Consider the following 14,964-nt stretch of genomic DNA (forward strand, 5'->3'; position numbering starts at 1 on the left):
GAGGTGCAGGGTAATGTCAGCCACCACCTTCGTTCTACATGTGCTACAAAGAGATCTGAAGATGGCTAGTGTTTGTGCTGGCCTTAGAGGTGTCCGGGAAAGGCCAACTGTGAACCAAAGCCAGCTGTTGCTAGTGCCAGGCCTGGGGCACCTTAGCAAGAGGTACTGGGCATGCTGAGGCCAGATGCTACCTGTTTGAGAGATGTTAGGAAAGTCTGAAGCATGAGCCAAGATAGGTTGTTTGTATGGAAAAGCTACTGGAAACAGCTTGGGTGGGCCTGCAAGTTGGGTGGGGCAGGGTCTCAGGGAATCACCAGGGTGGGACAGAGATAGCCAGATTAATGGAAACTCAGATATGGCATCTGCTTGCCAGCTTTGTGGGGGGAGGGCTGGGGGAAGGGCTTCTGCCAGCACTTTGATCTGAGAGAAAGCTACCCCTTTAGCTTCCCATTTCTTCCCAATGTCCCTGGTGCCTTTTAAGCTGTTAACCGAGCGGGAGGTATAAATACGTCAAACGTTGCATGCAGTGAAAAGGGAATTCCCTGGATAACAGGTTAAGCTGCTGCATCAGCGCTGGAGCTCAGTGGGAGTGAGTCCAAGTCAGTCAGTCTGCAGGTTCTTTTTAAAAAAATATGTATGTTTTTAATTGAGTTTTTAGAGAGAGAGAGGAAGGGAGAGAGAGATCAAATCATCGATGTCTGAGAGAAACAGTGATCGGCTGCCCCCTGCACATCCCCTACTGGGGATGAAGCCCTCAACCCAGGCATGTGCCCTGACCAGGAATCAAACTGGGACCTCTCAGTCCATGGGATGACACGCAATCCTCGGAGCCACACGGGCTCTTTAAGAGGAATGCCTGGGACTTCAGCAGCCCTCCATCTGATTCATACACAATCCACACTGGTTTTTACAGCCAGAAGTTATGGGGACTTTTCTTTTCAGCACTGAAACCCTGAGCTGGAGGGCCTAGTAAGCCTGGTAGGCCTGGGACCCCTGGTTCTTCAGGGGGGCCTCACCAGCTGAGATACCTTTCCCAAGTTTTATATGCCACACATGGGTGTGGGACCAGCCCATTCTGTAGCTCCATGCCTCCCATTAGTCTTGATGTGGCTTCTTTATATCCTTAGTTGTGGGATTTCTGTTCAGCTAGACTTCAGGTGGTTCTTAGTGATGCTCGTTCGGTAGTTTAGTTGTAGTTTCAATGTGATCGTGGGAAAATTCAAGTAACACATTTATATATGCTGCCATCTTGACCTGAAGCCCCGGAGGTGAGCATTTTAAAATAGGTTTCATAGCTCTGACCAATCTTGCTCAGCGGTTAGAGCATCTGCCTTCAAACCAAAGGGTCATGGGTTTGATCTTGGCCAAGGGCACATACCTTGGTTGTGGTTCAATCCCTGGCCCTGGTTGGGGTCGTGCAGGAGGCAACCAATCGATGTGTCTCTCTCCCGTTGATGTTTCTCTCTCTCTCCCCCTCTCTTTCTCTATCTGAAAATCAATGGAAGAATATCCTCAAGTGAGGATTAAAAAAAAAATAATAATAATAAACAAAAATTGGTTTCATAGTCATTAATATTTTCCATTCTATTCTGTTCGTCCATTCTATGAACTGACCGTGCATGTCATTTTTTTTTTTAATCCTCACCCGAGGACATTTTTTGATATTTTGTTCAGATAGAGTGAGAGGGAGGGAGAGAGAGAGAGAGAGAGAGAGAGAGAGAGAGAAACATCGACATGAAAGCGACACATCGAGTGGTTGCCACCCACACGACCCAACCAGGGCCGGGGACAAACTGCAACCAAGGTATGTACCCTTAGCGGGAACCGAACCCGGGTCTCTCCGGACCGCAGGCCGATGCTCTAACCGCTGAGCCAAACCGGCCAGGGCTCATTTTCTAAAATCGTTCTTAGCTTATATTTTTAAAGGATTTGAATAAGTTCTCGTGATATTAGGAAATACAATCATCAGCTGTAATATAATTATGAATATCTTTTCCCAGTTTATTAGTGTCTTCTAACTTAGTTTGGCTTGGATTTGCCTCCACGTTTTATTTCATGCAGTTGATGTTATAAGTCTTTGTTCAAACCTCTTTTTGGAAACTCGGAAACATCCTTCTTTACCACCATGGACAGCGCCAGCTCCAAATTCTGGGGCTGGCAGATAAAAGCGAGCCCCCCCCCCCCCCCACTTCCCGCGCCAACCCTGACAAAACCTTGATGGGAGACTTGGCAGAGGCTTGGGGACAGACGACGAACTGGTTAAGGCCCTTTTCAGGCATCTTGCTGATACCGAAGGGGTCAGTCCCTAGTGGGGACTCAAGCACTGAGCCAAGAATGTTCTTAACTTTACACAGGAAAGAAGTGAATACGCGAGCCAGAGTACAGTTTAAAGTGGAAACAAGCCCTGGATGGTTTGGCTCAGCGGTTAGAGCGTCGGCCTGCGGTCCAGAGAGACCCGGGTTCAGTTCCCGCTGAGGGCATGTACCTCGGTTGCAGTTTGTCCCCGGCCCTGGTTGGTCGTGCGGGTGGCAGCCACTCGATGTGTCCCTTTCACATCGATGTTTCTCTCTCTCTCTCTCTCTCTCTCTCTCTCTCTCTCTCTCTCTCTCTCTCTCCCCCTCCCTCCCTCCCTCCTTCCCTCCGGAGCAGAGAGCATAAGCAAGAAAAGCCACTCCCCAGACAGAGTGCAGGACTTTCTTCATAAGAGAAGGAAGAGAGACCCCAAAGTTCTCTAGAGTTTAAGCTTATATCTATTTGAAGTTTCTATGGAAAATTGCTGGGACAGGGAAATAGAATGGGGGGAAAAAGTTGGTATTAACTTTAAACTTTACAAAGTGTATTTTGTGGTCCGTTTCCCCTTTATGGTATTAGTAAACGATGAGGTATGGGTGAGTAGCTATTAATCAATCTTTGAAAGAATTTTCTTTGGTCCGGCTGGTGTGGCTCAGTGGTTGAGCGTTGACCCATGCACCAAGAGGTTGCTGGTTTGATTCCTGGTCAGGGCACATGCCCAGTTTGTGAGCCTGATCCCCCAGTGGGGGACATGCAGAAGAAGGCCAATCTATGTCCTCTCTCATCTATGTTTCTAGCTCTCTCTCCCTCTCTCTCTAAAATCAATAAAGAAAAAAAAACATTTGAAGAATTTTCTTTCTTTCGGAGGCTACTTGTGGCCTGCTTGCATCTCTGGTCAGCTGAATTCCGGGTCAGGCAGCACATAACAAGCCCCTGAGTTAACTCCGTTTGATTTTAGTATATTTATATAGTTCTCATGTCCCTGTCTTCTATTATTGCCACCCGAAGAGATAGGGCCCTATATTCAGCCAGAGAGGTGCTCACATAGCCTTGGTTTCTTGCAGCTCAGGGCAGACTCCATCCCAATATTTTCAGAAATGTTTCCCTGTCTGGGGTAAACCCCCATCCCTTCTTCCTGTACTTCTTATAGACAGGATGCTGACTCTCTTTCTCTTTCTCCCTCTCTTTCTCCCTTACCCCTGCCCCTCCTTTTCTCTTCTCTTTTTCTTGCTCAGTCTCTGGCTGGTACCTACATAGAGCTCTGGAAGACAGAGTACAAATGCACATGGTCCCTTACTGTCTATAGAGCTCTGTGCTGAATCCTGAAAGATTTTTTTTTATCCTAACCCGAGGACATTTTTCCATTTTTTGTTCAGATAGAGCGGGAGGGAGAGAGAGGAAGAGAGAGAGAGAGAAACATCGACGTGAAGGGACACATCGAGTGGCTGCCACCCGCACGACCAACCAGGGCCGGGGACAAACTGCAACCGAGGTACATGCCCTTAGCGGGAACCGAACCGGGGTCTCTCTGTACCGCAGGCCGACGCTCCAACCGCTGAGCCAAACCGGCCAGGGCTGAAAGATTTTTTTTTTAATTAAAAAAATTTAATGGATTTTTAGAAAGAAGAAAGGAGAGAGAGGGAGAGAAAGAGAAAGACAGAGACAGAGAGACAGAAAGAAACATTGATGTGAGAGGGAAACATCGATCGGTTGCCTCCTGTATGCATTTCAACTGGGGACTGAACCCATAACCTAGGTATGTGCCCTGACCGGGAATCAAACCTGCGACCTTTTGGTGCACAGAATGATGCTTGAACCAACTGAGGCACACCAGCCAGGGCCTGAAAGATATTTTTAAAAATATGCCTCAGACCTTGGTGCGTTTGGCTAAGCGGTAGAGCATTGGCCCATGGACTAATGAGTCGCAGGTTCGATTCCGGCCATGGGCAAGTACCTCGGTTGCAGTTCCGTCCCCAGCCCTGGTCGGGGTCGTGCAGGGGGCAGCCAGTCAGTGTGTCCCTCTCATGTGGATGTTTCTCTCTCTCTCTCCCCCTTTCTCTGCCTCCCACTCTATCTGAAGATAAATAGAAAAAATATTCTCGGGTGAGGATTTAAAAAACAAAAACAAAACCTCAGTGTCTGTGGGATAACGAAGGAAGAAACGAACGAGGAGGCTGACAGAGGCCTTGGCGCAGAGGTGATGGAGACATCCCCGTGTAGGCACAGGAGGGAACTTGCTTAGACTGAAGACCTCAAGGTGTAAGCTGAGACATAGATGCTGCCTTTGGAAGCCCTGGAGGCTGCATGAGGGAGACACATAAAGGGAGGGAGATTAGGCAGTTGCTCACGGAGGAGAGGAATGGTGGAAGCTGGAGGGGCTGCAGAGAAGACGGGGAGGGATGTTTTGTGCTGAGCTCACCGGAACTCCAAGGAGGGGCCAAGACCCGGTCATCAGTTGTCTCCCCTCAACCCAAACTGCTTACCCAAGTCTGGTGCTAGAGTGCGCCTTCCAGGCTCAGTCCTAGACTCTGTCCATCGGGTCTCTAGGGAGATGGAGTCAAGAGCGGCGGTACATGTACACAATGGAGTACTACGCAGCTGTAAGAAAGAAAGATCTCTGATCCTTTGGGACGACGTGGAGGGACCTGGAAAGTGTCATCCTAAGAGAAACAAGCCAAACAGAGAAAGACAAGTATCGTATGACCTCACTTATTTGTGGAATATAATACACATAACAGTCTGAGGAATGGGGTAGTCCCAGAGACATGGAAGTGGGGTACAGACTGACCATCCCCAGAAGAGGGGGTGGTGGGGGAGAGATAAACCACAGAACTTATATGCATGTATGCATGAACAATGGACATGGACAACAAACTGGGGAAAGGGCAGGGAGGGAGGAGGAGGGGGGAATCAGTGGGGGAAAAGGAGGAACATCTGTAACTAAAATAAATTAATTAATTTAAAAGAAAAGTTCACCCCATGCTTCTTGAAGCATCTGGGGTGCTCCAGCCCTGGAAAGGGTTCTACGCTGAGGGGATTTGGTCCCAGGAAAGTCTTGGAATCCTACTCTTTTGTCCCCCTGAGAGAAAATGGACTCTCAAACACCACATCGCTGTTGAGAGAGGCGGGCGTTGGACTTCAGGAGGTGAGAGGCAGCATTTCAGGGGATGGGAGGAGGGAAGGGCCCATGCTGCCATGGTCTCCAGGGAAGGAGAGCCCAGCTTTCATTTCCCCCGCAGTGTCCCAAGGGAGAGGGGGGTGTTCCTGCTGAAGGGAGAAGTCGGGGGCACAAACCCTACGTTCCATCCCAGAAAGAGTCTCCGGTTGTCTTAGCCAGCCGTTGCCGCCACCTCCAGGCTGAGAATGAGATGGTACCAAGGGGATCTAGACTATTCCTTTGCAGCCCTGAGGGGTTGATGCTGCAGAAGCCACAGCTGTGAGGGAAAGAGAGGTCTGAGGGCAAAAGGGGTCACTCCCTCTGAGCCTCGGGGTGCACTTGCCACAAGTGGAAATAGGACTGGACCTCAGAGAGTCCGTCACAGTGGATTCTCTGTGGATCTGAAGTTTCCTCTTCTGGGCTTGTGATATTATGGTCTCACCACAGGCTTCCTGTTTGAGCGTTGTCCGCCCTCCGTAATCAGAATCTTTCCACTCTCTCTCAGGGGGGTCCCAGGGGCCAGACTGCACGGGGCATGAGGAAGTGATGTCGCCCAGGCTGCTGCTGCTGCTGCCACCCATGCTGTGGGGAGGTGAGTGGGCTGAGGGGAGAGGGAAGCCCACCCAGGGGAGACCCTGGAGCTCCAGGCTGAATTTCTCTTTCTCCTTAGGGTTGCTGGCTCAGGGTTCAAGAAGGTCCCCGCGGCGGGCGCCTGTGACGGTGCAGGAGGGCCTGTGTGTCTTCATACCGTGCAAATTATCCTACTACCCAGCTTTCTCTTCATACCTGTTTTTGTTCAAGAAAGTAGTGGATATAAAGCATGGTCTTCCAGTGGCCACAAACAAACCAAATCAGGAGGTGCAGGAGAGGACCAAGGGCAGGTTCTTCTTTGTGGACTCCGATGTCAGCAACTGCTCCCTGACCATCAGAGATGTCAACATGAGGGACAACGGAATGTATTTTTTGTACACACAAGTGTTCAGTTCCCTCAAATATGCATCTGAGAACTTCTCTCTGAAAGTGGAAGGTATGGTAGGGGCCCAAGGAAAGGACCCAGGGTGTGGAGTACCAAAAATAGAAAAATGAAGGCCCCGCCCTGGCCGATTTGGCTCAGCGGTTAGAGCGTCCGCCTGTGGTCCGGAGAGACCCGGGTTCGGTTCCCGCTAAGGGCACGTACTTCGGTTGCAGTTTGTCCCCGGCCCTGGTTGGTCGTGCGGGTGGCAGCCACTCGATGTGTCCCTTTCACATCGATATTTCTCTCTCTCTCTCTTCCTCTCTCTCCCTCCCACTCTGTCTGTACAAAAAATGGAAAAATGTCCTCGGAAGAGGATAAAAAAAAAAAAAAATGAAGGCCCCTGGGGGGTGGAAGGAAGACAGTCATAATGAGACACTGGGGCAGGCTGACAACACGCTGGGGGGCCCTAACCTTTTCTCTGTCTCTCTCTCTCTTTTAAATCTTCATTTGAGGATGTTTTCCCATTGATGTTTTTTCAGATAGAGTGGGAGGGAGGGAGGGAAAGGGAGAGAGAGAGAGAGAGAGAGACCGATGTGAGAGGGACACATCAATTGGTTACCTCCTGCATGATGACTACTGGGGCCGGGATCAAACCTGAAACTGAGGTACGTACCCTTGACCAAAAATCGAACCTGTGACTCTTTGGTTCTCGGGTCAACACTTTAACTGCTGAGCCAAACCAGCCCGGGCCCTTCTCTCTCTTTACTCCAGCCCTGACCCAGACACCTGACATCTTCATCCCGGGGACCCTGGAGTCCGGCCGCCCCAGGAACCTGACCTGCTCTGCGCCCTGGGCCTGTGAGCAGAACACACCCCCCATCTTCTCCTGGACGTCAGCTGCTCACACCTCCCTGGGCCCCAGGTCTCATCATCTATCCTCCATGCTCACCCTCACCCCACGACCCCAGGACCACGGCACCAACCTTGCCTGTCAGGTGCATTTTCCTGCATCTGGTGTGACTGTGGAGACAACCATCCAGCTCAATGTCACCTGTGAGTGCTGGGCTAGGATGCCCGGGTTCCTGAGGGGCTGGGGCCAGGGCAGAGCTGGACCAGGGCTTGAGATTGGGGTCCTCATAGTCCACTAGGGAGGGAACCCTCTTACCTATTTCCATGGCTTTGTGGGGGAAAGGCCCAGTGCCCACCCCTCTGTCACCAAGGATGCTGAGGCTGCCACACCCCTTCTGTCTCAGATGCCCCACAGAACATGGCCATCAGCGTTTTCCAAGGAAACAGCACAGGTAGGAAAGACCTTCTTCTCTCCAGGGCCGGGATGGACACAGGGTCTAGGTCAGAGCTCCAGTGGGCCGAGGACTAAGTGGGATATATAGAGGAAGCCAGCTACTGAGGTCAGACTGAAAGCCCCTCTCCTAACCTCAACTCAGCTCTCTGTGGCCAAAGCCAAAGGAAGCCCGCATCACCCTTCTCTCTAAATTTCTGCCTCCTCCGGCTTCTGTTATCTCCTGTTGGCCCATAACTGCTTTGTTTTTCATATCTTGAGCCCTCTGTGCTCCATCTGCCAGACAGCCTGGGTGGCTCCAGAGAAATCCTTTGGGCCTTTTCTGAAGACCTGAGGCCAGGACACTGTTGGTCCCCTCCTCAGAGCTACTGTGGGCATTGCAGGAGAGACCCCAGCTTTGCCCACCCCATCATTCTCATATTCTCTCTCTCTCTCTCTCTCTCTGCACTTCTCTCCCCAAAGCCCTCAAGATTCTGCAAAACACATCACTTCCCATCCCAGAAGGGGAGGCTCTGAGGCTGCTCTGTGTGGCTGAGAGCAACCCGCCTGCACAGTTGAGCTGGGTCCGAGGGTCCCCAGCCCTGAACCCCACCCCCGTCTCCAGCACCGCGATGCTAGAGCTGCCTCGTGGCCTGGGGACTGCGGAAGGAGAATTCACCTGCCAAGCTCAGCACCCACTGGGCTCCCGGAGTCTCTCCCTCAGCCTCTTGGTGTTCTGTGAGTGGGGGGATGGGGCACCTGGGAGCAGGACACCGGGGTCCTGGGATGGCAGAGGCACCGCTGACCCTTCCCCTCGTGCCCCACAGACCCCCCACAGCTGCTGGGACCCTCCTGCTCCTGGGAGGACCAGGGTCTGCTCTGCAACTGCTCCTCCCGGGCCCAGCCGGCCCCCTCCGTGCGCTGGCGGCTGTGGGAGGGGCTGCTGGAGGGGAACCACAGCAATGCCTCCTACACCGTCACCTCCCGCTCAGCCGGGCCCTGGGCCAACAGCTCCCTGAGCCTCAGCGGGGAGCTCAGCGCGGGCCTCAGGATCAGCTGCGAGGCCAGGAATGTCCACGGGGCCCCGAGCGCCGCCGTCCTGCTGCTGCCAGGTCAGGGCCTGTGGGGCAGAGGCCTGGGGAGACGGGTGGATCAGAGAGAAGATGCAGCTGGGGGCAGGGGCTGGACCGGACGCGGGTCATGGCTAGGACAGAACCTACAGCCGGTTCTGCAAGGAGGTGGGAAGAGGAGAGACTGAGTCCTGTCAGTGGGTGGCCTCATGACGAGCTGGTTCCTGGCGGAAGAAGCCCTGAGCTCCTTGGGGCTCTCAGCTCCCAGGGTCCCGGAGCTCCTGGGATACAAATGGGGCATGCAGGCGGATTCATTTGCTGAGCTCAGAACCAGCTAGGCTGCCTCCCGGTCTTGCTAAACCTCTCTGTGCACTATAAGTGGGCTATGAGTGGGCAGGACACCAGCCTGCCACTGACCCTTCTCCTTGTTCCCCACAGACCCCCCTTCCACCGCTGCTGGGACCCTCCTGCTCCTGGGAGGGGGAGGGTCTGCAGTGCTGCTGCTACCCCCGGCCTCAGCCGGCCCCCTCCGTGCGCTGGTGGCTGAGGGAGGGGCTGCTGGAGGGAAACCATGGGCAAGGTCACCTTCTGCTCATTGGGGGACCTGGGCCAACAGCCCCCTGAGCCTCAAGGTGGCACTTCCTCCACTGTTCACGAGGCCCAGAAAGCCACTGTCCTGCTGCTGCTGGGTCTGTTGTGGGGGGTGCCTGGGGGAAGAGGGGCCTGGACTCTTGTAGTAGGCTCCTGGCTGCACTAAAAATATACCTCCTGGGAGGCTTAATCAGGGAGATTTATCGTCTCACAGTTGTGGAGGCTGGAAGACCAAGCCAAGGTGTCAGCAGGGTCGATTCCTTCTGAGGCTGTGGGTGTGTTGCTGGCCTCCCCTAGCTTCTGGGGGTTTGCTGGCGATCTTTGGTGATCCTCTGCTTGTACAGGCATCACTCCAACCTCTGCTTTCGTGTTCCTGGGGTGTTCTCACTGTGTGTGTCTATGTGCAAATGACACTTTTTTTTTTAATTAAAAAAAATTTTTTTTTTTATCCTCACCCGAGGACACTTTTTGCATTTATCTTCAGATAGAGCAGGAGGGAAAGAGAGAGTGAGAAACATCGATGTGAGAGAGACACATGGACTGGTTGCCAGCCACACGACCCCAACCAGGGTCAGGGACAAATTGCAACCAAGGTACATGCCCTTAGCGGGAACTGAACCCTGGACTCTCCGGTCCACAAGCCAACACTCTAACCGCTGAGCTAAACCAGCCAGGGCATGAATTCCACATTTTTATGAGTATACCAGGCATTTTGGATTAAGGGCCAACTCTAGTGATCTCATTGTAACTATTACCTCTGCAAAGACCCTATCTCCAAATAAGGTCACATTCTGAGATATGGTGGTACGAAGGGTTAGGACTGCAACATACAAATTTTGGAGACACACAATTCAAGCCATAACAGCCCTTGAGAGATGGTAGCTTGGAGAAGAGGCATTTTTTTTTTATCCTCACCAGAGGATATTTTTCCATTTTTTGTACAGATAGAGTGGGAGGGAGAGAGAGGAAGGGAGAGAGAGAGAGAAACATCGACATGAAGGGACACATCGAGTGGCTGCCACCCGCACGACCAACCAGGGCCGGGGACAAACTGCAACCGAAGTACGTGCCCTTAGCGGGAACCGAACCCGGGTCTCTCCGGACCGCAGGCCGACGCTCTAACCGCTGAGCCAAACTGGCCAGGGCGGAGAAGAAGCATTTTAAGGCTTGGACTGGAGTGGCTGGGGGTGTAAGAGCCTCAGTCCTGAGTCAGGGGTGGGGAGTGTGGAGGGAAAGGGTTTGGTTCCGGGTCTACAAGGCAAGAGAATGCTGAGCGGCTGGGTCCTGAATGAAGTGGGAACACTACAGAACACACAGGGACAGAAGTAGACAGTTTGAAGGATGCTATGAATTGGGGTTGAACTTTACATAAAACTCAAATTGTCTACAGGTAAACCAGAACCCAGGGCCAAAGGCGTTCTGGGAGTTGTTGGAGGATCTAGCATCATGATCCTGGCCCTGCTTTCTTTCTGCCTTTGTTTAATTTTCAGGTGAGAGTGAGCTCCAGCGACAAAGGGAGAGGTCTAGGGCAGGAGGGGTTAAATTCTGGGCATCTCAGAAAACCTGCGTTAGAGGACCCTGGTTTGGTGGGAAAGCCAGGAGCCAGGGAAGGGAGGTTGAGGGCTAACATGAATTAGCTCATAATCAACTGGGCCAAGTATGGGGTCTTTTTCTGGTCCAGTGCTCGGGTTAGGGGGGACCTGCAGACAGGACTCACCTCCACCCACCTCATTGTGTGCTCTTCATAGGTAGTAGGGATGGTCTGCCCACTCCATGCCCCAAATAACAAGGCTGAAAAGTCCGGGGTTGTTTCCTTAGAGTGAAGATCTGCAAGGAAAAAGCAGCCCAGCTAGTGCAGAGCTTGGACAACGATGTGAACCCAGTCGTGGGCTCAGGCTCCGGGGTGAGTGACGGGACATAGCTCCCATTCAGCGTGATCCCATTTGGATGCTGGCCTCCACAGGGGCCTGTAGACATTTTGATGTTAGATATCCAACACTTTCTGGAATTCCACAAGTGGTTATTTTAAATTACTGATTCAACTACGCTACTGCTACTGCTTCTGGTGGAATATGTATGTCGTCCAGTTGGTTTGTTGGGGTGTATTCAAACCTCATGCGTCAGATTATCATGTATCCTGGATTTTTTTTTTTTTTTTGGTCCATATACAACAAAATGCAAATATCTCAGGTGTACCATTGGATAAGTTTTTATTTTCAATCTGGGTTTTTTCCTTTTTGTTTGTTTATATTATATATTTATTTTTGTTAATCCTCACTGGAGGATATTTTTTCCCATTGATTTTTAGAGAGAGGGGAAGGGAGGGACAGGGAGAGAGAGAAAGAGAAGTGATAGAGACACTGTTGCCTCCCGCACACACCCCGACCTGGGGCCAAGGATCAGACCTGCAACCTAGGTACGTGTTTGTGACTGGGAATTGAACCTATGACCCTTTGGTGCATTGGCCAACACTCTAGCTACTGAGCAACACCAGCCAGAGCATGAGTTTGTTTCTTTTTAAAATTAAGTTTCTAGGGATAACATTGGTTAATAACATTATATAAATTTTAGGTGTGCAACTTTATAATGCAACATCCATATACTCCACCGTGTGTTCACCACCTAAAGTCTCGTCTCCTTTCGTCACTATGTATTTGACCCCCCTTACCCTCTTCATCCTCCCCCCAAGTCCTTTTCCCCTCTGGTAGCTATCATTCTGTTGCCTGTGTCTATGAGTTTGTTTTGTTGGTTGCTTTCTGTTGTATATCCCACATGTGAGTGAAATCATATGGTTTTTGTACTTTTCCATGTAACTTGTTTCACTTAGCGTGATACTATCCAGGTTGTCTCAAATGGCAATATTTTGTCTTTTTTATGGCTGAATACGAGAAAAATTAGCCTTTTCTTCTGATGTTGAACACTGGGAAGAGTAATGACCCAAAAGTAGTTTGTGTCACACCTATTGAGTACAAGGAAGGGGTGGACAGGAGCCTACCCGGGGTAGACCACTGAGGAACCCCCAAGTCACAATTCATCGCTCCCATTTTTCATTTTCCAAACCAATCACCATGTTTATATAATATAAACTTTATTGAGGTATACTTTACATATTCAAAATGAACAATTTAAAGTATACAGTTAGATGACTTTTGACAAATGAATACACCCTGTAACTGTGTCCGTGATCAAGATATGGACCATTTCAGTCATGTCCCCAAGTTCCTAAGTTTTATTTCTCAGTTGACTGCACCGTTCCAGCAATCACCTAGATTAGTTTTGTTCCACTGTGGAACTTCATATAAATGGAACTGTCCAATATTTACTCTACATTATCTCGCTTCTATGACTTCATTAAAAACATATAAAAGTATTAAACATGTATACTCTTAATAACAGAGCATCAATTTAAATAAACCAAAACTGACAGAATTGCAAGGAGAAATAGATACATTCACAATTATTTCAAAAGTCTTCTGTCAGTAGCTGGTAGAGCAACTAGATGAAAAATCTTTCTTTAAATTTTAGTTTGCATAATTTCCTGTATTGTTGTTGCTTGATTGATCTTGGGGAATAAAATCCTTAGTGTGTGCTAAATACTCGTCTTGTCAGGAATCACAGGACATCTTTTCCATTACTTAATTTTCAGTAAACTTTTTTTTTCTTTTTGATAAATGTCTCTTGTAGTCAGCATCACATAGTGGTTCGAAGCATGCACTGTGGAGCTAGATTGCCTGCATTCAAATCCTATCTTTCCCCACTTAGAAGCTGTGTGACCTGGGACAAATGATGAACCCTCTCTGTTCTTTGTTTATTTTCTGTGACATGGAGATATTAAGAATACCTGTACCCTAGAGTATTTATGAGGAGTGCTTCAAATGGTACCTGGTACACCCTAAGCATATTACTCATGCTTACCAGTCAGAAGCATTCTTTCCTCCAGCATGTAAGTCCTAAGGGTGGTTTGATATCATTGTTATAGTTTTATTTCCTGTTGTATACCCAGAGCCTAATGGAGTGCCTATCGCATGACTCACAGTAGGTGCCCAAGGAATATTTCTGGAATATATCATTGTATGACCATATTGCTGGACCTCATTTTCTATGAAAAACTATGTCTCTTTCTTTTTTTTTAAAATCCTCACCTGAGGACATTTTTCAATTTTTTGTTCAGATAGAGTGGGAGGGAGAGAGAGGAAGAGAGAGAGAGAGAAACATCGATGTGAAAGGGACACATCGAGTGGCTGCCACCCGCACGACCAACCAGGGCCAGGGACAAACTGCAACCAAGGTACGTGCCCTTAGCGGGAACCGAACCCGGGTCTCTCTATACCGCAGGCCGACGCTCCAACCGCTGAGCCAAACCGGCCAGGGCTCCCAACCCTCTTTGAGCAGCTTTGAATTCTTTCTCTTCTTTCCATTCAGGTGCATCAGCACCAGTTCCAGACAGACAGCCCTTCAGCTCCCCCAGGCCCTGATGGTGCTAGCCCCGTTGCAAACGAGGAGCAGGAACTCCACTATGCTTTCATCAGATTTCACAATCTGAAGCATCAGGAAGATGCCAACATTGTATACTCAGAGATCAAGACACACAAGTGAAGAATCATTTTCTCACGGTTCGGAAGGCTGGAAGTCTGAAATCAATGTGTCAGCAGGCTTGATTTCTTCTGCAGCTTCTCCCTTTGGCTTGTCTTCTCTCTGTGTCTTCACATAGTCCTCCCTCTGAGTGTCTGTGTCCTAACCCCCTCTTCTTATAAGGGTACTGCATATATTGGATTAAGACCCACCCTAAGACTCACGTTAATTGAAGTATCTCTTTAAAGACCTTACCTGGACACTTAACAGAGCTGCAAGGATAATTTATGAGGTACTGAAGTTAGGACTCCAACTTGTTAATTTTGTGATTTTCAGCCCAGAATCTCAGTGTCTGATTATGTTTAAATTAAAGATTTTCTTGGCAATGGTCTGAATCCCCTAGTACATATAAAGGACCACAGGACTTGTGTCCAAAAGAACTGAGTTCACATCCATCTATACCACTTATTGAGTGAGTCCATTTATTTCTCCGTGCTCTACTTTACTGTTCTGCAAAGCAGGGAAATCATCTCTGTCTAAACTGATTACTGTGAAAGATCAATAAACAGTACATATGAAACAACGAACAAACGTGCCGACACAAAGCTTTTTGTGAACTCTGAACGCGTGCTTGTGTCAGGACATTTGTTAGCTGTTACAACAAAGTTTCTGCTAACATTTCCCTTACAGCCTGAAGGGGCCAGTCCCAGAGGCCACAGCATCAAATGTTTGTGTCACAATCTGCTCAAAAGTCTTCATGAGATTCCCACGTAGAATTTATGCCCTTCATCTTTTTGTTCAAGCTGATCTCACCAACCTCATTTCTTTCCAGCCACCCATATTCCACGCCAATCCCAACAGCTTCCTCTTAGCTCTTCAAGCCTCCACACCTTCAGTGGAACCAACAAAAATCAATAAAGACCAAAGAGGAGGGGAAATTCTTAAGAGTGGTCAGTAAAAAGAAAGAAAAAGAAATAATACATTTAAAAAGACCACAGTTAGACTGACAGCTGATTGTTTTCAGGGGCAATATAGGAAGCCCAAATAC

The 14,964-nt window shown here is 49.5% G+C and overlaps 1 protein-coding gene across 1 annotated transcript; it reads left to right on the plus strand.

Moving 5' to 3' along the window:
- Window positions 1-5,988: 5,988 nt before the first annotated feature.
- Window positions 5,989-14,446, plus strand: LOC118638306 (sialic acid-binding Ig-like lectin 5). The gene is made up of 9 exons (XM_036274028.1): window positions 5,989-6,041; window positions 6,120-6,476; window positions 7,176-7,457; window positions 7,658-7,705; window positions 8,167-8,421; window positions 8,511-8,795; window positions 10,735-10,834; window positions 11,163-11,247; window positions 13,767-14,446. Exons 1-9 carry the CDS (start codon window positions 5,996-5,998, stop codon window positions 13,938-13,940), a joined length of 1,632 nt encoding a protein of 543 aa, XP_036129921.1. The 5' UTR covers window positions 5,989-5,995; the 3' UTR covers window positions 13,941-14,446.
- Window positions 14,447-14,964: the final 518 nt, after the last annotated feature.

The sequence above is a fragment of the Molossus molossus genome, unplaced genomic scaffold, assembly GCF_014108415.1.
Source record: "Molossus molossus isolate mMolMol1 unplaced genomic scaffold, mMolMol1.p scaffold_m16_p_21, whole genome shotgun sequence".
NCBI lineage: Eukaryota > Metazoa > Chordata > Mammalia > Chiroptera > Molossidae > Molossus > Molossus molossus.